We start from the raw sequence: 24,742 nt of genomic DNA on the forward strand, positions 1-24,742 counted from the left end.
ATAAATAGAATTATTATTACTATTCATTTCTCTAGGAATACAGGGGTTAAATACATAGGCCTGGGGGCAGCCTCCCTGACCCTGGGGTCACCCCATCTCCGGGATCAGATCCCCCACTGGTCTGCCCCCCTCTGGGCACCCCGCTCCCTGCCAGGTCACTCACCCCCGAGCTCCCTGCTGGTCCCTACTGAAGAGGCCACCAGGGGGCAATAAATTATCATCATCATCATCATCTTGTGTTTGTGAAAAGGAGGACCGCTGAAGCGCATGGACAGCAGTGGGGAAGAAGTCGGGCCGGGGGAGACCGGAGCCTGGCAGCTCCGGGGATCGGCAGCCAAGCGCGGGGAACGACACGACACGGATGCGTGTCCAGGAGTGGCCGAGAAGGAGGGGGAGGCGGTGGGGAGCCCAGTGGGGGCGGGCTGGAGCTGCGGGGTCACAGAGGAGAGCCGAGGGCCTGGGCGGCCGGGTGAGGGCCTGAGATGAGCCTTTCGGCCGAAGGGGTGCAAGGGGTGCAGGGCGGGGGAGGCGGGAGCAGAGGAGGCATGCAGGGGGCACCTGGGCCCACACTGGCCAGGGCGGAGCGGAGGGGCCCCGACGGGCAGCATGCTGGGGGGAGGGCCCGAGGGGCGGGCGGTGGTCCCCAGGGCCCAGCTCAGATCTCCAGCAGGTTGCTCTGCTCCGGGCTGCCCCCCGGGGCCTTCTCGGGAGGGGCCGGTGAGGCGGAGGCCCGGGGCGTCTGGCCGGCCTCCTCCTCCCCGGCGCCGCGGGCCTCGCCCAGCTCCTTGGGGCCGCTGGCCGGCGGCGGGCCGGGGCCCGGCTCGCCGTGGGTGCGCTGGTGCTTGCTCAGGTGGTCGCTGCGGGTGAAGCGCTTGGAGCAGAGCAGGCAGGTGAACTTCTTCTCCCGGGTGTGGGTGCGGACGTGGCGCTCCAGCTCGTCGGAGCGGGTGAACCTCTTGCCGCAGAAGAGCCAGTTGCAGACGAAGGGCCTCTCGCCCGTGTGCCAGCGCAGGTGGGCCTTGAGGTGCGAGGCCTTGCCGTAGACCTTGCCGCAGCCGGGGATGTGGCAGCTGTGGATGGGCTTCTTCCGCAGCCCCGCGGCCGCCGCCCCCAAGCGCTCGAGCTCCTGGCAGTTGGGGCAGTCGCAGGACGAGCGCCCGGCCCCGCTGCCCCCGAAGCCCCCGCTGCCCCCGCTGCCCGCGCCCCGCGAGGGCTTGGCTCCGCCGCCCGCCTCCAGCTGCCCGCTGTTGCCCATGGCCTTGGGCTTGTAGACATCTTGGGGCAGCACATGCTGGGGACCAGGCTGCAGGAGGTGCGGAGCCGGGTAGGGGGCCGGGTTCAGCGGGGGGAAGTCGGAGGGGTAGGTGGGCAGCTGGGGGTTGAGCGGCGGCTGGGCAGGGCCGGCGGGCAGCGCGCCCTGCAGCCCCTCGCCCTGGCCCTGCCCGCCTCCTAGCCAGTTGCCCCCGGGATGCATATCCCACCAGGGGGCAGGGGCGTTCCCTGGGCCCGGCGAGAGCCCTGCGTGGATGCCCGCCTTGTACCAGGAGCCGTAGGGGTGTGTCATGTCCAGAGACGTGTAGACGCTGGGCAGGCAGTCGGAAGAACTGTGCCCTTTCGGCACGAGCAGCCCGGGGTCCTGGGTGCCCGCGGGCCCGGGGAATGAGTGGGGAAAGGGAGGGTAGTCGTTGGCATAGCCAGAGGCGGGCGCCGGAGGGCTCCCTGCGGGGGCGAGCAGCCCGTTGGTGCTCGCGAAGGGGGCTGGGTAGGCATCGCCCATGGCTTTGGGGGCCGAGAGGTCACTGCCCACGGGGTAGGCCTTCTTGGCGCCTGTTTTGCTCAGCGTGGTTGAGTCCCGCAGAGGGCTGGAGCCGCCGAACTTGCTGCATGCCGCGGTCAGCATGGCCAGGGGGCTGGAGCCATAGTGAGCTTCCTCCTGCGGGGAGAGGGACACCCGCTCAGCAGGGCGAAGGCAGGGTGCGGGAGGCAGGGCCTGGGGGTGAGGGACGGGGAGGAGGGAGGAGAGGGAAGAGGCGAGAGTCGGGCGCTGATTCCGAGGCCGCCGGAGCACCGACCGGAACGGAGAACAGCAGGGAGGCCCTGGCGCTGCATGTGGCCAACCCAGGTGGGCCCCCGAGCACAGCCAGGTGTGGCCCCAAAACAAATAAAGGGCTAAGCAGCTGCTTCGCAGGTGGGCGCTCCTGGTTCCGTCCCTGGCACCGCAGTGGTATCCTTGAGTACCACCGAGAGCGACTCCGGAGACTCCGAACACCAAACAGGGCATGCCGTATGCTCCCCCCCACCCCCGCAAACACACCAAAAGCAAAAATCCGAGGGACGAGGCCAGTGAGCACTGAGACTCCGGGCAGAGCCCAGATGGAGTTCTGGTGAGGAAAGAGCAGCCTGAGACTGCATCCGAGGGGCCGGAGAGAGAGCCCAGTGGGTAGGGCACTTGCTTTGTTTGTGGCCAATCCAGGTTTGATCCCCGGTGGCCCACATGGTCCCTGAGCACTGCCACAGTGATTCCTGAGCTCAGAGCCAGGAGTAAGCCCTGAGCACCACCGAGGGTGGCCCCCAAACAAAAAGAGACTGCAACCTAACATCCCAAACCAGGAGGCAGGAAACAGGTGGGATTGCTGGGGGTGTGAGGGGGGCAGGAGATGCTCCCTGAAGGGCAGGGAGAAGAGGGGCAGGCCCCGCTTTGAGCCTTCACACCACAGGGTGTCCTGAGCCCACCAGAAGCAGCCCCCAAGGTCAGAGCTGATAGGAGTCCCTGCAGCACCATCAGATGTGACACAGTTCCCCCCCCCCCAAAAGAAAGAATAATAAAGCATAGAAAAGAATGAGGAGAGCAGCACCTGGTGCGGTGAGAGTGAAGGAAGGATCTGACCTTGGAAATAGGTTTGGAACTGATGGAGAACAGGGTCCTGGAGACGGACACGACCTTCACAGACCTGGAGGAGACCACGCCAGTTCCCAGATACGTATTTATTCTCATGATTGGGTTTGGGGCCCATACCCGCTTTACTCCTGGCTCTGTGCTCAGGGACCACACCTACAGGATCATATGCAGTGCTGGGGATTGAACCCAGGCCCGGCTGTGTGCAAAGCTAATACCTTAACTCCTGGACTATCTCTCTGGCTCCAGATTTCTCAGCTTTTTTTTTGGTGGGGGAGGGGCGCTTTTTTTTTTTTATCACACCTGGGGCAACGCGCAGGGGTTCCGCCTGGCTCTGCACTCAGGAATTACTCCTGGCCATGCTCGGGGGACCCTGTGGGATGTCGGAGAATGATCTGGGGTCAGCCACGTGCAAGGCAAACGCTCTACCCGCTGTCCAATTTCTCCAGCACAAATTTCTCAACTTTATCCCGGCGTGTCCTGAGTCTTCTCAGCTCCTTACAGGCTGTGGTCTGGTCTCCTTGAGGTGTTCTCCTATCCTTGGCGAAGAATCTCTTGCAGGACACTTGCCTTGCTCAGGGCAGACTCGGGTTCAATCCCCAGCCACCCCGATGTCCCCCAAACCCACCAGGAGAGATTCCCGAGCACGGAGCCCGGAGTAAGCCCTGAATACAGCCAGGTGTGGCCTGAAATCAAATAAGCCAAACATTTCTTGCAGCGGGCTGGAGAGAGAACGCAGAAGACAAACCAGTTGCCTCGCATGCTGCCCACCTGGGTTCAGTCCCCATGACCCCATACGGTCCCCAGGTCCCCTCCAGGAGTGAGCCTTGAGCGTCGAGCCAGGAACAGGCACAGCTGAGTGTGGGAGCCGCCCCACCCCAAAATATATAAATAAATGAAGAGATGTCTTCGGGGACTCTGTTCGGAGGAGCGAGAGGAAGTGGTGGCAGAGACGCAGGGACATGGAAGGGAACAGGGCTGCAGCCAGCCACAGCGGCCGCGTGGACCAGAACTCTGTCCAAGTGGACACGGGCCCCTCCAGCCGGATGGAGCCGGCTGGCACCCCGTGGGGGGACTGCGAGGGGAGACAGGAAGTCCTCCTGGGTTCCCCAGCGGCAGGAATCGGGTGGCCTCATTAAGCCGCTTCCTCCTCTCTGCCTAACAGGCAGCTGCCGGCTGTTCTCCTGGCGGAGCCTCCCTGCGCACAGGGAGTGAAGGAAGGTGTGGACTGGGGACACGCGGGGGCTGGAAGGGAAGTCTTTAGGAAAGCAAACCGCCTCACTACCCGTCTTGCTGCTCCAAGGCCACTAGTGGTAGGGCCCCCAGGAGGAGATGCCCTCTGCAACCTCTGCCTGACACACACCAATGTCCATCCCCGAGAATCCCACCGAGAAGATGCTCTCAAAAGCTAGTCTACGTAGTGCGCTCCAGGCAAAGCTGACAAAGAACCCAAGCGTCCAGGGCTCCCAGGCCTGCGGAAGCTGCTAGAACGCGCCCGTGTGTGACACCAAGCCCAGGCCAGGTCTGGGCTCTGAAGAGTGCAGCGAGGGGGCACAGTCACCACTTCTGCTCCGCTCACCCAGCGCCGCCAGCCCCTCACGCTTCCTGCCCAGTTAAGTCTCCCTGAGGTCACTTCACCTCGTAAACTCCCAAACTCGAACCACCAAAGCTTTCTCGTCGTATGGGACCATGGTAGAAGTCCCTGCTCCCTGCCAGCCAGGGTTCCTCTGGCAGCAGATGGTGAGGTAAGGCACGGTAGCTAGCAGGGGTGTGTGTGAGTGTGTGTGTGTGTGTGTGTGTGTGTGTGTGTGTGTGTGAGTGTGTGTGTTGCAGGCAGCTTTGCTGAGTAGAGAGGTAGGAGCAAGGTGTCCAAGGAGGCAGGTAGGATCCTGGGAAAAAGGAAAGAGCTATAGTACAAGTGTAGGGCGTTTGCCTTGTTTGCGTCCGACCCGGGTTCGATCCCAGGCATACGCGCCGCCAGGAGTGATTCCCGAGCACAGAGCCAGGCGTAACCCCTGAGTATCTCCGGGCGTGAACACCCCCCACCCTACTACTCCCAAATAAAAAAGGAAAAAGAAAAAGAAATGCCCCCGAGGGGGGTAACAGGCGGTAAAACTGGCACAAAGGGCAGAACCGGGCCAGAACCCAAGAGTGCAGAAAGGTCGAGACGAAAAGCGGTGGGAGGCAAACAGGACAGAAAGAGGTGATGAAAGAGAGGGGGCAGGAGAACAGGCAGGGGTGGAAGAAACGAGGGAGGAGGAGGAGGAGGAAGGCACCCTTGGATCCTAAGAGAAACCCCCAGACCAGGCCACTCCTCCCCCCTTCCCTGGCCGCCCCTCCCCCTCTGCCCAGCCAGGCCGGCTCGGCTCGGGCTCCGTTGGTTTCCCTGCGGTCGGTTTATTTTTAAAAACGCCGACGCGGTCCCCCACCCCCCCCACCGCCCGGCCCTCACACTGTGGCCACAAGGGCCTCAGCCAAACCCAGGGACCCCACCCAGCCGTGGGGAGGGAGTGGGGGTGAAAGATGGCAGGCAGCCCCAGGGCAGTGGGAGACCCCAGCCCTGGGCACAGACAGAGACAGACCTGGGGCAGAGACAGACCTGGCTGGGTTTCACCACAACCTCAGTTTCCTTCTCTTGCTTCTCTTGGGCCAGCTCTCAGCAGAGAGTGACCTGGTGGGGCCGCCATCAGCGATGGAACCCAGGACTCCACACGGGCAAGGCTCGACCACTGAGCTGCAACTGCCCAACCAGTGCTTCCGTGCATGCCTCGGGGCCCGGCTCTGACCCTGGGTGCTGCTGGATTCAAAGGTCCGGAGTCCCAGGGTCCCTGAGCACTGCAGGGAGCAACCCCTGAGCCAGGGGTAGCCCTGAGCAACACGATGTGGCTCCCAATTAAAAAAAAAAAAAAAGAAATAAAAGCAAATAGGGACTGATTCATTAGTACAGCATGGAGGGCGATTGCCTCGTACACAGTCGACCCAGACTCAACCCCCAGTTTCCCCTATAGTCCCCTGAGCACGCCAGGAGTAATTCCTGAGCACTGAGCTAGGAGCAACCCCTGAGCATCCCCAGGTGTGGCCCCAAACAGAAAGTTCGAATAATAAATAGGGGCTAGAACAGGTAGGGCGCTTGTGTTGCTCACGGCCAACCCGGGTTCGATCCCTGGCATCCCGAGACCACCAGGAGTGACCCTAAGCACAGAACCAGGAGTAAGCCCCGAGAACTGCCAGGCGTGGCCCCAGACCCAAATATATATATCGATAAATAAAAGACCAGAGCGGTAGTACAGCTAGGAGGCCACTTGCCTTGCACTCTTTTGACCTGGGTTCGATCCCTGGCATCCCGTATGGTCTCCCGAACGCTGCGAGAAGGGATTCCCAAGTACAGAGCCAGGGTAAGCCCTGAGCGATGCTGAGTTCTATCCCCGACACCCCATAAGGTCCCCTGAGCACCGCCGGAGTGATCCCAGAGCACAGAGCCAGGAATAAGCCCGGAGTACCACTGGGAGGTGGCCCCCGAACAGAAAAACAAAACCCCAAAACTGAAAATCTCACATTAAAAAAGAAGCATGTTGGGGCTGGAGTGATAGCACAGCAGGGAGGGCGTTTGCCTTGCACGCAGCCAACATGGCTGACCCAGGTTCGATTCCCAGCACCCCATATGGTCCCCTGAGCGCCGCCAGGAGCAATTCCTGAGTGCATGAGCCAGGAGTAACCCCTGAGCATCGCCAGGTGTGACCAAAACAGCAAAAAAAAAAAAAAAAAGAAGCATGTTGGGGCTGGAGCAATAGCACAGCGGGGAGGGCGTTTGCCTTGCACGCGGCAGACCCGGGTTCAATTCTCGGCATCCCATACGGTCCCCCGAGCACCGCCAGGGGTAATTCCTGAGCGCAGAGCCAGGAGGAACCCCTGTGCATCGCCGGGTGTGACCCAAAATGCAAAAAAACAAAATAAAGTAAAAAATAAAATAAAAAAGAAGCGTGTGTCCCACAGGAGTCGAACGGATCAGCTTTCCATGGTCAGCTGTCCCATCTGGGTTGTTTTCCTTCCTCCCTCCACCCCACATCCCTCAAAGAAAACAAAATACACGGAGGGCTACAGAGAAGCCATAGAGGGCTTGTGTGTGAGCCCCTAGATTCAGTCCCCCGGGTGAGGGCGGGGGGGGCAGGGACGTAGCTGAGGGAGCACACAGGCCTCCAATGTGGGAGTTCCTGGGTTTAGTCGCCAGCAGCATGCACACACGCACGCACTGCACACACACGCACAAGCACACACATGTACACACATGAGCACGTGCGCACACACACATACACACGCCGTAAGTCCTGAGGAGGGTCTCTGGACAAAGCAGGCCTGAGGGCTTCCTCGGGTGCACCCCCACATTCTCTCCAGGGCGGGAGTCTGGGCGCTTGGAGCAGCCCTCGGAAAGACGCTCACCTACACCTCGCTGATGGGTGCCAGGCTCTGGGCACCGGGCATCCCCCGGCCCAGTTCTCAAGCTTTCCATATCCTCCCAGGTTTACTCGTTCCACCGTCCAATTTTTCACCCTTTGCACACGGCCCCTGTGTTTCCTCATCGTCCCCCTGGTCCCCGCTCACTCGGCCCAAGCGACGCTCTCTGCATGCAGTCACTGCTGCGACCTGAGGACCTCCAAGTTGAAGAAATGGCCACGGAAAGGCCAGGCCGAGGGTGTCCTGGTCATAGCCGCGGGTGAGGCAGTACAGGAAACGGGGCTGATGCCCCCAAGGAGGTGAGAAGGTTGGAGGCACAGGGATGCCTCTGTCGGGGCATCTCCAGGGCACGGGCCGAGGTTCCTCCTGCCCAGGGCGCCCCCCATCAATCCAGGGCTTCCCAGCAGCTTGGGGTCAGCCCCACCCCCAGGCGCCACTGCCACGTTGGCAACTCTGGCCTGACGCCCACGCCCACTGACACGGCCCCTGCCTGGAATGAGCCCAGGGTTCTCACGTACCTTATTCCTCCGGCTTCCTCGAGACCCCCCGTGGGGGGTTCAACAATAGCTCAGTCTCAGGGAAAAGCAGGGCGAACTTGCCCGATGGCAGCCTGGCAGCCGGTTGTGGGCACAAGACTGTCCTGGAGGAACCACCCCCCCCCCAGAGACAAAGGCGTGGCATGTGCCCCACTGTCTCCATGCATCTCCTCGAAGTCGCCACCGATCCACAGCCCCACCTCGCCTCACCTGCACGCACAGATACTCCCGAGCTTCTGCACACACACACACACACACGCGTGGGCTCACCCGGCCTGGCCCCGTCCAGGTCGCGCGCTAAGGCCAGACCACGGAGCACGCCAACGCACACACGTCTCGAGCAGGTCCAACGCCATGTCACTTCCTGCGTGGCCCAGAGACGTGCGTTTGGGCACTCACAGGAGTTGGGGACTTGTGGGGTGGGGGGGGGACCGCAGACGACTACGAAGAGCTCAAGGCTACCGAAGGGGAACGACCTTTCGGGGCCCAAGTTCCTGTGAGGGACCTGGAAAGCAGGAGGAGCCGTGGCCAAAACCCTGGGAGCGACCCAGCCACGAGAGAGCAGAATTCGAAACGGTCCCCAGCCTCTGCGCGCTCACACACCTTCCCGACTCCGCCGAATCCTCCAGAAGCCCTCGTGGGAGACTTAGCATTTTCTCCAGAACCCAAACCAGACCCCCGCCCCCAACACACACACACACACACAGACCCACATCCCCAAGACCAGAGGCCGGGGCCACCGCTGGGGTCCCGGCCTGCCGGGGAAGTCGCCCCATCCGCCCCGGCCCTGGAGCCTCCCACTCCCAAAATAGAGCCGAGTTTGTCTTTGGCTGAAAGTTAAATATTTGTGAGCCGGGCAGGCGGCCTCAGACCCTGGCCGTCCTCCTGGGTTCCCTCGCAGGCCTGGACCCAGGCTCTCCGGTCAGCTCCCCCACATGCTCTGGTCTCTGGTTCCCTCCAGCCCAGCCCCTCATCCTCAGACCCCAGCCCAGAGGCCAGCCCCCTTCTCCCCCCCAAACCAGCAGGGACCGGGGCTGCCCAGGCTCGAGTTCCCAGAGAGGGACCCCAGGGAACCGTGTGCAAATGCTGCTCTCCGCCCCCCCTCCCCTCTCCCCTTCTCTCGCCCCTCCTCCCTCGTCCCTGTCCCACTGCCCAGGGCTGGTGCGAGGCTGACCGTCGTCGGGGTGCCTGCCCTCTCCTGCCCTCGTTCTCGCCTCATCTTCCCGACCCCTGGCTGGACTCCTCTGCCCTCACCCCTGCCCCGTGCTCCTCCCTCCTCCGGCCGGTCCCACTCCTCTCCTCCTCCAGTGACAGGCACCACAGCAAGTGTCTGTGCGAGAAGCGAGGGAGCGAGCGGGGCGGGAAGGGACAGCGCTCGCTCTGGCAGGGAGGAGGGGCAGTTACCTCGAGCAGGGAGGACGCCATCCTGAGGCTGGGGACCGGGTCCCAGGGAGCCAGGCAGATGGAGAGCCGAGCCGAGGAGAGAGAGGGAGCGGGAGAGGGAGGGAGAATGGGAGAACGGGAGAGAAGAGATCTAAAGTTAGAAGGGACTGGGGGGTGGGGGTGGGGGGCTGCTCTCTGTCTGTAGGGATCCACCCTCTAATTACAGCTTTCCCAGCGGGGAAGGCTCCGGATCCAATGAGCAGGGCGAGAGAGGGAGGCAGAGGGTCCAAATTTCCTGCTCCATTTGCCAGCTCCCCAAAGAAGGGATCTGGGCGGGAGAGGAGAAGAGGGCTCCCAGGGAAGGGGTGGGACGGGAGGAGGGGGAGCAGGGCAAGTTGTCAGGGCTTCCTCGGGGGTGCCGGGCGGGACTCGAGGCTGGTGGCCCAGGTGGCCGCCCAGCACCCCCGGTCGGCTGCGGCATCTGTGGCAGACGCACAGGGCGGCCCCTGTCATGTACCTGGGCGCTGGGCGGAGGGTCCTGGCGCGGCTGCTCTCCCAGGGCTGGCGGGGGGCGTGCGGCCGGGGGTCGCGGGGGTCCCCCAGGGGCTCGCGCCTCTCCCAGGCCAGCCCCGCTGCGCTCGGGCTGCGGCCGCGATCCCAAGGTCCTACTGAGACTCCAGAGCCGGGCGCAGTGGCTGCCGCCGCCGCCAGAGGGAAAGGGAACAAACCCCAAACCACTAATTAGAGACCCAGGGGGGGGATGGGGGCTGGGGACGACACTCACACAGCGGGGCTGGAACACACCGACACACACTCACGGACAAACACAGGCCCACGGCCAGCGTCCCAGCGAACACGCACGCACGTGGCAGGAGCACACACGCCGGGCACACGCCGAGTGACCTCCGCAGGCGGCCTGCCTGCCTCTGACCCCACCGGGGGACCGGGAGCGGGGGGCGGGCAGAGTGCGTGGGGCTCTGGGGGGTGTTGTTTGTGCATGCGGAAGGCGATGTGTGTGGTACGTGTGTGTGTGGTACGCATGATATGTGTGTGGTGGATGTGATGAGTGTGTGTAGGTGATGTGTATGTGACGTATGTCGTGTTTGTTGTGTGCGGTGTGTACTTATGGTGTGGATATGTGCTGTGTGTGACGATGTGCTTTGTGTGCACGGTGTGTCCGTGAGTGTGATATGTACACGTTGTGTGTGTATGTGCTTGTGTGGTGTGTATTGACTGTGCGGGGTGTGTGCTATGTACGCGCGTGGTGTGTGTCAGTGCGTGTGGTGTGGATGTGACCGTGGGGGCTGTGTGGTATGTTTGTGTGTGTCTGTGTGTGGAGGCATGTGTGTATGGATATGACTGTATTGTGTATGGCATGTTTGTGTGTCTGTGTGTGGTGTTGTCTTTGTGTGTATGAAGTATGTGTGGTGTGGATATGACTGTGCGTTGTGTATGTTTTGTTTGTGTGTCCGTGTGTGTGGTCTTGTCTTTATGTGTGTATGAGGTGTGTGTGTTGTGTGGATGTGACTGTGGTGTGTATGGTATGTTTGTGTGGGTGTGGATGTGGTGTGTGTATCTTGTGGATGTGACTATGTGGTGTGTGTGGTATGTTTGTGTGTGTGTGTGGATGTGGTGTTGTCTGTGTGTGTATGAGGTGTGTGTGTTGTGTGGATGTGACTATGTGGTGTGTGTGTGGTATGTTTGTGTGTGTGTGGATGTGGTGATGTCTGTATGAGCATGAGTTGTGTGTGTTGTGTGGATGTGACTGTGGTGTGCATGGTATGTTTGTGTGTGCGTGTGGATGTAGTGTTGTCCGTGTGTGTATGAGGTGTGTGTGTCGTGTGGATGTGACTAGGTGGTGTGTGTGTGGTATGTTTGAGTGTGGGGGTGTGGTGTTGTCTTTATGTGTGTAAGCATGTGTGTGGTGTGGGCGTGTGTGCCGTGCCTTGTGGGAGACAGGAATAAGGGGAGGCTTGCTGGGGGAGCCTTCTACTGCGAACCGTGAGGGCCTCCGAGGGCGGTTTCAGAGCAAGGCCCCGAGGCAGGTCCAAGGGTTCTCCTGTTTCCCTCTCAAGGCCTCGGTCCTATTTCTAGGCTCTAACACCAACACACTTTGTGAGGAAGAACCCGGAAATTCTGACTTAGAGACAATTTCAGACACACAGAAGTGAATGGAAGGTCGTGAGCTCGTCCATGAGGAGTCCAGCCTTTGGGAATAGAAATCAGTAATAGGTCAAGATAAATAAAGGCAGGAGGCTCCGCCCTGGACGCCGGCCATCCTGCCAGCCCCCCCCCCCCCCCAGGTCCGAGGTGGACGCACACCTGACCCAGCCCTCTGGTGGGTCATTCTCCACCGACCCGGCTCTGCCCACTGCAGCAGGAAGACAGGAAGTGAGCGCCCGGCAGAACTTCCCGACCTGAACTTCCCATCAAAACGGGGAACGGGCTGGGCGAGGAACCCCAGAGTCTGAGAACAGGAACCTGGGCCTTGAGGAGAGCCACTGGGAGGCAGGAAGGAGCCCAGCAGCGAGCCAGCAGGGCCCCTCCAGCAGGGCCCAGAGCTGGGCCGGCCCAGCGAGTCACACCCCTCCCCCCTGCCCATCCGACAATGGGCCCTCTCCATCCCCACCCCCCTGCTTGCTTTTTGTTCTTCTTTTGTGGCTGCATCAGGGATCAGCTCCCGGTGGTGCTGGGGCACCGTATGGTCCTGGGGACTGAACCCCAGGGAAAGGCCTTCCCGCCCCTCCGGTCTCCACCCCGTCGTCCTGCTTTTCACTGGAGGCCCCCATTCCTTTGCTCCTTGTCCGTGCTCTCCGGGGGGCAGGCGACGGGGAGGGGCCGAGGGAGATTCCCCAATTCAGGGTCACGTGGTCAGAGCAGCAGGTGTGCGGGAGAACCGGACAAGGAGCCCCAAGGCCTCATTTCTGGGCAAGTGTTAGGGACCCAGCGGGGGGCCTGGCCGATCACGGGAAGGAGGAGAGAGACTGAGAGACACGCGTGCGAATGAGATCGCTGAGTGGATCCAGAGAAGCCTTTGGGATCACGGAAGGAGAGCCGAGCAAAACGGAACAGCCGGTACGTGGCAGTAAACAAAACGAAACCCAAAAAAGGCAAAGAAGGAACCAAAAAGGCCAAGAAGACAATGACACTCCGAGACGGGTCAGAGAAAACAGCCCGGGGCCGGCTCGGAGGAGGCAGAGGGTGAAGCGGCCGGGCAGGTGGGGGGCAGGGACGGAGTATAAATAGTGCATAATTGTGTCCGATGATTACATGGGCCACCCCACCCGTCTGCCCAAGAGGAAGTGCCGTGGTGGGGTGTCCCTGTGACCTCGAAGTCTCCCCCTGGTGGGGGTTGTCTGGTCTGAGGCTCCAGGTGGATTTCTGGGGCCGTTCAGAACTCGGGAATGAGAAGAGAGAGGATTTTTTTTTCTCTTCAGTTTTTGGGCCACCAGCGATGCTCAGGGGTCACTCCTGGCTCTGCACTCAGGAATTACCCCTGGCGGTGCCCGGGGGACGCTGTGGGGTGCCAGGGATCAAACCTGGTCGGCCACGCGTAAGGTAAACGCCTGAGCTGCTGGACGGTCGCCCCAGCCCCAAAGAGGGGGATCTTTGGAGAAATTTGTTTCAGGAGAACCTGAAGCCAGTTAGGTGTGGGTAACTGAGGCAGAACAGAAAAATCTAAGTGGGTAGGTGGTGGTAGTGGTTGGGTGGGCTGGCGTTCAAATAAGCCTGGAGAAAAGAAGAAGAAAAAAAAGGGGGGACGATCCCCAAAACGGCAGGAAAGATGAACAGGGTTTGGGGCAATAAGATAAGGGGCAGGGAGGGGGAATCTTCTCCACTTTCCTTGGGGGCCTCGATCCCTAATTCTGCCTGGAGAGGGAGGGAGGGAGGGGGGCAAAGGGACAGGGTCCCCCAAAAGATGTGAGCCCCCGGCCACGGGGCCCCTCCCAAAGTCGGTGCCAGAGCCCTGGGCTGCCGCCTCCAACCCCAACCCAGACTGCAACCACACCCTTTTTTTAGAAAGTCCTGCAGCGGAGACACTGGGTCCAGCCCCACCTCCAGCGTTATTCCCAGTGCTCGGGGCTGGGGAAAGCCACCCGAGGCCTTCCCAAGCCCCCGTCGCCGGCCCAGCCTCCCAAGGGGTGGGGCAGCCCGGCCCGTGGAGGCGCCATGTGGCAGGGCGGGCTGGGCTGCGGCTCTGGGCCTTCCAGTATAAACCCCCCAGGCATCTGGTTTCCATCCACCCCCCCACCACCCTGGGGGCCCCTCAGCCTCCGCCCATGGCCACCCAGACACTGAACTCTCCGAGAGATGGACGCCCTGAAGGACGCGGAGGGCCGGTGCCTCTCTGATCTCCCCACCCAGGACTGAACCCGCCGGCCACAGGAACCCCTCCCTGCCCTGCCACCCTGCGCCCCCCGCAGAAGGGAAGCCGGGGCGGGCGGGGTTTCGAGGTCAGAGGGGGCCTCGTCGGGACGCCGAGCTCCCCTGAATGGAGCCCTTTGGAAAGGGCAGTGGGGCTGGGGAGAGTGAAAACCGGGAGACCCCCGGGCCCCTGCTCTTGGGCTCTGCCTCCATCCACACCCTCCGCCGCCCTCCTAGGCTGGACTCGGGCTCAAGAGCCTTCTGGACTGTCGTTCTAGGTTTGGTGACCTTGGAGAAAGCCCCAGTGAACAACAAATAGAGCCCCTGAGTTAGACACAGCGACACACCCCAACACACACCAAGTGAGTGACACACTTTACGGTACACACAGAGGGCAGACGGCCTATTACGATGAGATGCACCGGCAGCTGTGCTGATGGGCAGACCCCTGTCTACAGATGCAGGCCACACCTACCCCCTCCACAACACACATTCACACCAGGACCCATCCCCGTGAAGTCTTCACGCGGAATCCCCCCCCCCCCCACCCAAGTCTCCGTGGACCCACAGGCACTCACAACAAGAGCACTGTAGCACTGCCCTCCCCTTGTTCATTGATTTGTTCGAGCGGGCAGCAGTAATGTCTCCATTGTGAGACTTGCTGTGACTGTCTTTGGCATATCGAATACGCCACGGGGACCTTGCCAGGCTCTGCCGAGCGGGCAGGATACTCTCAGTACTCAGTAGCTTGCCGGCTCTCCGAGAGGGACGGAGGGATCAAACCCGGGTCTGCCACATGCAAGGCAAACGCCCTACCCGCTGTGCTATCGCTCCAGCCCGCTCACAATACACACGTTGATCTTGGACACCGGAACTCAAGTCCCGAACACAGCCCCAGCGCCGATCTCTGGACTCAGTGCCCTCTTCCTACAAGAATCTGGGGATAGGGGCTGGCACGATAGCCCAGCGGGTAGGTGTTTGCCTTGCACGCGGCCGACCCAGGTTCGATTCCCAGCATCCCATATGGTCCCCTGAGCACCGCCAGGGGTAATTCCTGAGTGCAGAGCCAGGAGGAACCCCTGAGCATCGCCGGGTGTGACCCAAAAAGCAACAACAACAACAACAAAAAAAACCGATCTGGGGATAAAGGTGACGTGGTGGGTGCTGCCAGCCCTCCAGATTACTGCCTGCAACTCCAGTGTGCTCACTGGTCCCTCCTTCAGAGAGCCAGATGGCCCCAGTGAACTCCCTGGCCCTGGGGAACCCCGGCCTCCCCACCCCCACCCAGGCCCCCTGGCTCTGCGGCCGCTGACTCATCTCTCCTTCTGTGGAGCTCCCCGACCACAGGGGCCTGGAAGAGACGTTTGGAAAGTTGCGCTCATGTCCCGGGCCCCTGGTCTGGCCACTACCCCCCACCCCCCATGTACCCAGGCCCAACCCTTGTCTCCAGTAGAGAGAGATACCAGGGGACAGGAAAGAAGCAGGCACCGAGAGACAGGAAAACGGAAAGACAGAAGGGGCTGCCGGAAAGGAAAACCAGAGATGGTGGGGTACAGATACGAGACAGGAGAGGGGCAGAGAGATGGCCCAGGGGTCGAGGCGCTGGCCTTGCACGCGGCTGACCCCAAGCTGATCTCTGGCATCCCGTAGGGTTCCCCCAAACACTGCAGGCAGTGGTCCCTGAGCACAAAATCAGGAGAAATCCCTGAGCACGGCCAAGGGTGGCTCCTCACCCCCATAAAGAAAGAGAAGGAAGATTGTGCTGGTAGGGGGTGTGTGTGTGTATGTGTGTGTATGAAGCGCTCAGGGAAACTTGAGCCTTGGGCTGACCCGCACAGGGCCCAAGGATGGGGACACCGCCTGGTGCCTTGAGTGAAGACTTGGGAGAAAGGGAAGCAGTTAAGAGGATTGGAAAGGGGGGCCCCACTCCAAAACTCATGTGCACAGGCCTTGCAGTTCAAGCCCTCCCTCTCTGCCGGGCACAGTTCCACGCCTCCTCCAGGACTGGGCTGTCCCCTGCTGCTGTCTCTCTGCTGCTCCGAATGCCTCCGTGGATATCTGAGCCCAGACAACAGCTCGTGGGAAGGCAGGTCCAAATCCAGAAAAGGATTATGGGTAGCTTTCCCTGCACGTGGCAGACCTGGGTTCAATCCCAGCACCGCTGTGAGTGATCCCTGAGCACAGAAGACTGAGCGCAGCTGGGTGACCCAAAACAAAGGGTATGGATGGAAGCTGACCCAAGAATAGGAGAATCTGCCTCGGGCTGGGGGGGTCACTGTAGATGGGCAAATGGGCACTGAATTAAAGGGTCCTCTCTAGAAATCACTCTCTCCCTCTGTCTGTCTCTGCCTCTCCATATGTGTATGTATATATGTATGTATATAAATATATATATATATATGTGGGTTGGAGTGATAGCACAGCGGGTAGGGCGTTTGCCTTGCACGCAGATGACCCGGGTTCAATTCCTCTGCCCCCCTCAGAGAGCCGGCAAGCTACCAAGAGTATCCCGCCCGCATGGCAGAGCCTGGCAAGCTCCCCGTGGCGTATTCGATATGCCAGACACAGTAACAACAAGTCTCACAATGGAGACGTTACTGGTGCCGGCTTGAGGAAATCGATGAACAACAGGAAGACGGTGCTCCAGTGCTATATATATGTGTGTGAGATACATGTATATATGTGTGTATATGTATATACATATGATCCCCTGGAGTGATATAGGAAATGTATTATGATATAGGATTTCCTATATCTATTAGTGATAAAGGAAATCTAAATCTATTAAAAAAACAAAAACAGAACTTGAGGTGCTAGCCTCCTGATATTTTACCCTTAGGAATGGGACTGAAAACCCTGGAGGAACGGTCTTCCAAAATCTGGGATCCTCGTTTCCCCTTCCCTTCCTCTGACTTCCTGTGATTCTGCCTCGGTCCAACGATCTCTTCCTTCCTTTTGGCTTCTCAGCCCTATGCTGTGGTGCTTAGCAGACTGTGCGGCTCTGAAGTTCGAGCCCGGCCCCTGTGTTTGTCAGGCATTTTCTTCCTATATATCTTTTCTTTTTTGGTTTTGGGGTCACAGCTGGCTGCACTCAGGGATTACTCCTGGTGGACTCGGGGGACCATATGGAGTCCCGGGGATTGAACCCTGGCCAGCCGCATGTAAGGTGGTGTCTTACCCGCTGTAACATGGCTCTAGCCCCCCCCTTTTTTTGGGGGGGACCACACCCTACTGTGCTCAGAGTTTACTCCTGACTTTGTGCTCAAGGATCACTCCTGGTGGGCTTGGAGGATCATACGGGGTGCTGGGGATTGAACCCAGGTCAGCTGTGTGCAAGGGTCTATCTACTGTCCTACCTCGCCAGTTCCTCAACCAGCTCTGGCCCCTCCTCAACCATTTTCTGACTGAAGCCCCCTCCCAACTTTGTTTCCTTCCTGTTTCCCTCCAACCCACCAGGCTATCCTACCAGTTTGGTCTCCTATTCTCGTGCTGAAACCCCCCACTTATGCGATCTGGGGGGGGGGGGGCTGGTGCTCAGGGCTTACTCCTGGCTCTGTGCTCAGAGATCACTACTGGTGGTGCTTGAGGGTAGAACCTGGGTCAGCCACAAGCAAGGCAGGTGCCTAAACCTCTGTGTTATCTCTCCAGCCCAGCCCAGGATCAATTTTCTTTCTTTCTTTTTTTTTTTTTTTTTTGCTTTTTGGGTCACACCCAGCGATGCACAGGGGTTCCTCCTGGCTCATGCACTCAGGAATTACCCCTGGCCCTGGCGGTGCTCAGGGGACCCTATGGGATGCTGGGAATCGATCCGGGGTCGGCCATGTGCAAGGCAAACGCCCTACCCACTGTGCCATCACTCCAGCCCAGGATTAACATTTTCGGGGCGCTGAGAGTTGAGTGTGACAGTCGAAGATGACAGACAGTCTGATCAGGGGCCAGAGGGACAACTCAGTGGTCTGGACCTCTGGGTTTGCTCACCACGTCGTACTGCCAGGAGTGACGCCCCCAGATCAGGCGGGAAAGAGCCTCGGAGGACTCTAAGGTGTGTCCCCAGAGCGAGAAGGTAGGGTCAGTTGTGGGAGGGATCTGAACTGGGCTCCCTGTGAGCATGTGTGTGCTGGGAAGATGACGCTGTCTGTGGAGAGAAGGGCTGCTGCGGGCAGATTTGAGTCCAGCATGGCTAGTTAGCCTAGCTTGTTCTGGGGGGAATATACCTGACGGTGCTCAGGGACTACTCCCAGCTCTGTGCTCAGGCTTTGCTCTTGGAGGTGATTAGAGGGATCGTGTGATGCCTGGGATTGAACCAGGGTTAGCTGTTTACCAGTGATTGTCTTCAACCTTGTACTCTTTCTCTGGCCCTACCCTTTGCTTTTTTTTTTGGGTGGGGTTCACCTGGTGGTGCTCAGGGCTTACCCCAGGCTCTGTACTCAGGGATCAACAGTGCTCGGGGGACCATATGGGGTGTTGGCAAATGCCCTAATCACTAGACTGTGGCTGTGCCCCCCAGGCCTTTAACCTTTGAGGACTTAGAGTCTTCCTAAGAATGGAAAAGACGGGGCTGGAGCGGTAGCACAGAGGGTAGGGCGTTTGCCTTGCACGCGGCCGACCAGGGTTCGATTCCCAGCATCCCATAGGGTCCCTTGAGCACTGGCAGGAGTGATTCCTGAGTCCAGAGTCAGATATCCAGCGGGTAGGGTGTTTGCCTTGCATGCAGCTGACTCCTGACACCCCGTCATATGTCCTTCACCCCGGCCAGGAATGACCAGGAATGATCCTTGATGACAGAGCCAGGAGTAAGCGCTGATGAGCACGGCTGGGTGTGGCCCCTGCAAAAACCAAAACCAAAAACTCCATGGGAACACTCACCCCTCACCTGGCTCCTGGCAGTTGTTCTAGAAACCGAGCGTGCTCGTGCTCGTGTTTGCCAGGGTTTGGAGGAGGGCGGAGTTAGGAGCTGGCTGGAGCAGCAGCGGGTCTGCAGGGTTACTGAGGAGGTGACAGGGGTCCTGGCCTCGAGACCTCGAGAAGTGGGTGTGGGAGTGGGTGCCCGAGCTGAGTGTGGGTGTGCGCTGAGGATGGTCCTTGCCAGCGGGCTGCAGGGCCCCCCGGGGTTCCCGCGGCCACCCAGTCCTGTCTCCTCCGAGGAACCCCTGTCGGACCCCCGCCCATCCTTTTCCCTCGCTGTCGGGCTGGAGGGTCCCTGGGGCCCGATCCCTCCCCGACGTGCTGAGACACTGGGGGGTCTGGCCGGGGCGGGTCTGGGGCCGTTCAGCGCCGCCCCCTCCCCTCCCCCCCAGGTCCAGGTGATGCCCGCAGAGGCCCAGGGCGCGGGCGGGGCGCGCGTGCCTCAGTGTCCCCGCGCGCCGGGCGGGCCGGGGGCGGGGCGCGGGCGGCGGGCCGGGCCGGGCCGGGCCGGGCCGGGCGCCCGGGCAGGAGGCAGCTGCATATCTGCGGTCCCGACCACAATTGCTGGGAGTCGCGTCCCGGAGACTGGCGGCGCTGACTCTGCCCGCTGCGGCCGCCGCGCCGATTAGAGCCCGCGGGCGCGCCAGCGGGGGGGCGGGGGGCGGCAGGGGCTGGGGGGCGCGGGGGGCGGCGGCGGGGGGTGGGAGGGCGCGGTGGGCGGCGGCGGGGGGCGCGATCGGGGGGTGTGGGGGGGCGCGATCGGGGGCTGTGGGGGCGCGATCGGGGGCAGCAGGGGTGGGGGGCGCGATCGGGGGCGGCGGGCGGCCCGGGGGGCGGGGGGGAGGGCGCGCCCCGCCCCGTCCCCGCGCCCCCGCCCCCTCGGACCCGCGCCCGGCCGGGGGTCGGCCGCCGCGAGCGAGCGCGCAGAGCAGCACCCCCTGCCGGCTGGCCCCGCGCCCGCGCCCCTGCGGCGGGACCCCCCCGCGCGGCGGCGGTGGGGCGCGCGGGCCCCTTTGATCCGGGCGCGGCCGCCCCCTCCAGGCGCCCCATTAGTCCCCATTATGCCAATTAGGCGGCCCTCCCCGCCCAGGGTCCCGGCTTCAAAGCCCCCTCGCTGGGGAGCGGCGGGGGCCGCGGCGACCAGGTGCCCCGGGCCGCGGCCGGCCAGGCGCCCCCAGCCCCAGCGCCGGGCACCCCGGGGGGCCGGGGCACGCTCCCGGCGGCCCGCCTCCAGCGCCCGGGCTTCCCCTCCTGCCCCCGGGGCGACCCCCGCCCCTCGCCCTGCCCGACCCCTCCCCGCCGTCCTGGGCCGGTTTCCGCCGGGGAGCCCGAGCCGGGCCCGGCACAGTGGCCGCTTCCTGGAACATTTTCCTATATCCGAAACCGCGGCTGCCTCCCCGGGGACCCGCTGATCAAGGCCAGATGGGAGCCGGACCCGGGGAGGAGGAGGGGGAGGACGGGGAGAGGAGGAGGAGGAGGGGGCCGGCTCGCAGCCCCCCCTCCCCACGCGGGCGCCCCTGCCCCGGCGCGCACACAAAGGCGCACGGACGCGCAGGGCAGCCCGGAGAGGCCCCGGGACCGAGCTGAGATGCGCCCGAGCGCGCAGAGGGGCCCCACGGGCATCTCCTGGGGCCTGGCGCTGGCCTGCTGCAAAGAATCAATCTTTGTGGGCCCGGGCCACGCCGAGTGTCACCGCGTCGCCTGGCATGCGTTAGGGCTGACTCCGGACGCCCCCTCCCCAGCTGGCGGATGGACGCCCCCCAGACAGTTAAGACAGCAAAGGAAGAGGAACTGGAGCCGAGGAGGGTGGGTCAGGCCTCGCCTTGCGTGTGGCCACCCGCCTTCAGACGCCTCCGTCCCGCACCCCGTATGGTCCCTGAGCACCCCCAGGAGTGATTCCCGAGTAAAGCTGGGAGTATCCCCTGAGCACTGCCGCGTGTGCCCCCCAAACCAAGGCAACCAACCAACTAAAAGGGCTCCAGAACGCTGCTGCGGAAGGTCAGGGCGGCGGGTACGCACACTGGCCCCTGATTCCCCCACCAGCCACTGGGCTCAGGGTGTCCCTCAGGCCTGTCTTGTCTCTAAGATCCTCCGAACTGGGGTGAGGAATGTCTGGAATGTTCCTCCTTGGTACTCTCTTCCATTTCTAGTTGCTTCCGAAATCCTGGAGAAGAAACATTTTGCCCACTGAGTTCTCTCATGCTGTAGGATGGCATAGCTCTGCCCTTTCTCCCTTTCTGCGCAAGGAACTTAGGTTTATCAGGTTACACCCATCACAGTGCTCCTGAGTCACTCCCATTCCTTCGTTTAGCTGTAACCACTTCGCTATGCTCTCTTCCCCAACCAGTTAATCAGCTTTTCCCCCTAATCAGACTGTTCATTTGTAAGGTCAGATCCTTCTAGGACACTGAAGTTGTATTGTAAGTTAATATTGCCTTTCTCCTCTCCTTCTGTCTTTTGAATAGTTTGCTTTAAAGCAATGTCCTTTTTGTACAGAGACAGGAAGAAAGTTAATATTATGCTTTGTAACTTAGGATTTAATTGGCTCTGAATATCATTCACTCCCAGGCTTTCTCGACTTAAGCCTCAGTTGCCCTTGGTTCCTAGCACCCCAAAAGCAGGGTCCCAATGAGGGACTGAATGGACCCAAGCGGTGAGCTACCCTGGCATCGAAATGGGCCAGGCCAAAGTGCCACGATTCGTAACTATAAGAGTTTGATCATAGACAAATGCTGTCATGATCCAAAGGTAACGACGAGACTAGGACCCTCCCTAGGGATAGGAAAGACTATCTGGCCTGAGCACTGTCGTCTGAGATCGAGATGGCCCTAGGAGGGCAATCCTATAAGTTTAAGGTATTTCTTACTGTATCCACACAAAATGATTCATATTATGTATGCTTACATGTTTGTTGGACAAGGAGAGGAGAAACACACCCAGGGGATTCTGTTCTAGGGTGGGTCGTCCTGCTGCGAGAGTATCTGTCCTAGAAGCGGCTTTCCCTGAGGGAAAGAATTCTACCCCTATTGATTGTGACCACACCTATGTGTAATTGTTACCCCAACCCCTCATGCTTTGGGATTTAACTGTACTGTAAGAGTGGGCTGGGGGATCAGGATCCAGACTCCAGAGCAAGAGGAGAAAGGGAATCGGGATCAGGAGCCAGACTCCAGAAGGAGAAGGAGAATTGGAATCAGGAGCCAGACTCCAGAAGGAGAAGGAGAATTGGAATCAGGAGCCAGACTCCAGAAGGAGAAGGAGAATTGGAATCAGGAGCCAGACTCCAGAAGGAGAAGGAGAATTGGAATCAGGAGCCAGACTCCAGAAGGAGAAGGAGAAAGGGATCCAGATTCCAGAGCCAGAAGGAGAATGAAGGGGAACAGAGGAGGAGAATGAAGTGGCATGGGGAGGAAGAGGCAGGAGGAGAATCAGAGGAGAATGGACATGCGATTGGGATAAACTGCAACCAAGAGCAACCAGCCTGGCCCTCGTTCCTTCCTTCGCCTGCCCATCGCCATTGACCTCCCCGGGGTTGGGGAACTGGCGGGAGATAGAACCGCTGCCGCTGCTGCCTTTTTTGAGTTTACACATCATGCCAGACAAGGAACGGAGAGAGGCCGGGACCAGGTCTGCAGGCACCTGGAGCCCCGTTGTCTCCCTGGGGGCTGCCCCATCTCGGTGTCCCACCCGCACCCCCGAATCCATGTTGCCTGGTCCTCGGAGTCTCGGCCAGGTGGTGGAGGAGAGGACGGCGGGGTCCTCCTGCCTCAGCCCCTTCTCTGGCTCCATCCTCCTCTGCCCACCACCACCTTGCTGTGTCCTCCACGTCGCCTCACTGCTGGGCAGGATACGGGATGGGCCAGAGCCGGGGAAAGCTGGAGAGAGAGAATCAGCTCTTTTCTGGAACTTCTCACTGGTTTTAGAGAAATATTTGAAATAGTCAAGTTCTGGGGTTGGAGAGATAGCACAGCGGGTAGGGCGTTTGCCCTGCACGCGGCCGACCCGGGTTCGATTCCCAGCATCCCATATGGTCCCCTGAGCACTGCCAGGAGTGACTCCTGAGTGCAGAGCCAGGAGGAACCCCTGTGCATCGCCAGGTGTGGCCCAAAAAGCGAAAAAAGAAATAGTCACGTTCTGGAAAATCTAAGATTCAAAGTCATCAGAGAGGGCTGAAGGACCATGGTAATCATGGGAAGAACCAAAGCGAATCAGCTGGGCCCAAACTCTTTCCTGCTCGGGTCCTGGGGACTAGTTAAGGCAGCCCCTCAGGCCTCAAGCCATCTTCCTTAATGACTTACCTCTCAAGATTATTTGGAAATCCTTTACCACGGAAAATAACTATCATCTTCCATTTATCTCTTTGGTCTTCCTGTTCTAACTCCAGTATCAAAACCTAGTCGCCAATTTACTAGTCAGTGGCGTTGATTGAGCTGCCTCTTGGGTGAAAAGAGAAATGCTATAGGGGCTGGAGCGATAGCCCAGCGGGGAGGGCGTTTGCCTTGCACGCGGCCGACCCAGGTTCGATTCCCAGCATCCCATATGGCCCCCCGAGCACCGCCAGGGGTGATTCCTGAGTGCAGAGCCAGGAGGAGCCCCTGTGCGTTGCTGGGTGTGACCCCAAAAGCAAAAAAAAAAAAAAAAAGAGAAATGCTATATCAGATCCTCAATGTTTAATCTTTGGGAATTTATTTATTTATTTCTGTGGGTGAGGCACACCCAGCAATGCTGAGAGCTTGTTCTTGGCTCTGTGCTCAGGGATCAGTCCTGGCAAGGGTCAGGGAACAGTATATGGTGCGAGGGATTGAACTGGGGTTGCCATGTACAAGGCAAGTACCTGAACCCTGTACCATCTCTCTGGCCCCACTTACTCTTTGGGATCTTAACAGTCCAGACGAGGAAGACAAGATGCAAGAAGAAAATGATCACATTTGAAACACAGAAGACAGACCCACTTAAACTCTTAGAATCTCCAGTTCCTCATCTGAAAAAATGAAGGAATTTGGAGTCAGAGAGGTAGTACTGTGGGTAGGGCATTTGTCTTGCATGCATTCAACCTGGGTTCGACTTGCAGTACTCCCAATGGTTCCCTGAGCTCACCGGGAGTTATCTCTGAGAGCAGAACGAGGAGGAAGCCCTGAGCACTGCCGGGTCTGGTCACCCCCCAAACACAACAGAAATAGAGGCAAAAACGAAGGAGTTTGGCCATATCTAATAGAGAGCTGTTGACCAGGAGAACCCTTTCTGATTTACAGGAATGGAAGAAGAATTTTTTTTTTTGGGTTATACTCAGTGATGCTCAGGGGTTACTCCTGGCTCTGCACTCAGGAATTACTCCTGGCGATGCTTGGGGGACCATATGGGATGCTGGGGGTTGAACCTGGGTTGGCTGCGTGCAAGGCAAATGCCCTACCCACTGTGCTATCTTTCCAGCCCCAGAAGGTAAAGGTAAAGGCCCTCCCGTTGATCGTCGATTTGCTCGAGCGGGCCCAGTAACGTCTCCATTGGAGACCTTGTTGTTACTGTGTCTGGCATATCGAATACTCTCGGTAGCTTGCCGGGCTCTCCGAGAGGGGCAGAGGAATCGAACTCGGGTCGGCTCTGTTGGCCGCTTGTAAGGCAAACGCCCTACCCGCTGTGCTATCGCTCCAGCCCCAGAAGAATGAATTTTTTTTTTTTTTGCTTTTTGGGTCACACCTGGCATTGCACAGGGGTTCCTCCTGGCTCTGCACTCAGGAATTACTCCTGGCGGTGCTCAGGGGACCATATGGGATGCTGGGAATTGAACTCGGGTCGGCCGCGTGCAAGGCAAACGCCCTCCCCGCTGTGCGATCGCTCCAGCCCCAGAAGAATGAATTTGGAATAGTTGTATTCAGGGGGGCTGGAGTGATCGTACAGCGGGTACTGTCAAGTGGGAAACCTGGGTTCGATCCTGGCACCATCCCTCAGCCCCTCCAGGAGTGACCCCCGAGTGAGCCCAAAGTAAGCCCAAAGCACTACTGGGTGTGAACCCAAAAACCAGAACAAAAATAAATAAATAATTGCCTTCAGGATCGGAGAGAGAGTTCAGCGGTTAGGGTACCTGCCGCGCCCATTGCTGACTCCAGTTTGATCCTCAGCAGCACCCCATTCCCTGAGTGGACTCAGGAGGCATCTCTGAGCACAGAGCACAGGAAGTTAGGAGAAAGATCTGAGCATCGCCAAGGGT

The 24,742-nt window shown here is 60.0% G+C and overlaps 1 protein-coding gene across 1 annotated transcript; it reads right to left on the reverse strand.

Moving 5' to 3' along the window:
• Positions 1-655: 655 nt before the first annotated feature.
• SP7 (Sp7 transcription factor) lies at positions 656-9,356 on the reverse strand. Its single transcript, XM_056120213.1, has 2 exons — positions 9,289-9,356; positions 656-1,933 (listed from the first exon to the last, which is right to left on the reverse strand). Exons 1-2 carry the CDS (start codon positions 9,307-9,309, stop codon positions 656-658), a joined length of 1,299 nt encoding a protein of 432 aa, XP_055976188.1. The 5' UTR covers positions 9,310-9,356.
• Positions 9,357-24,742: the final 15,386 nt, after the last annotated feature.

Source organism: Sorex fumeus, unplaced genomic scaffold (assembly GCF_029834395.1).
Source record: "Sorex fumeus unplaced genomic scaffold, SorFum_2.1 ptg000042l, whole genome shotgun sequence".
In the NCBI taxonomy this organism is placed as follows: Eukaryota; Metazoa; Chordata; class Mammalia; order Eulipotyphla; family Soricidae; genus Sorex; species Sorex fumeus.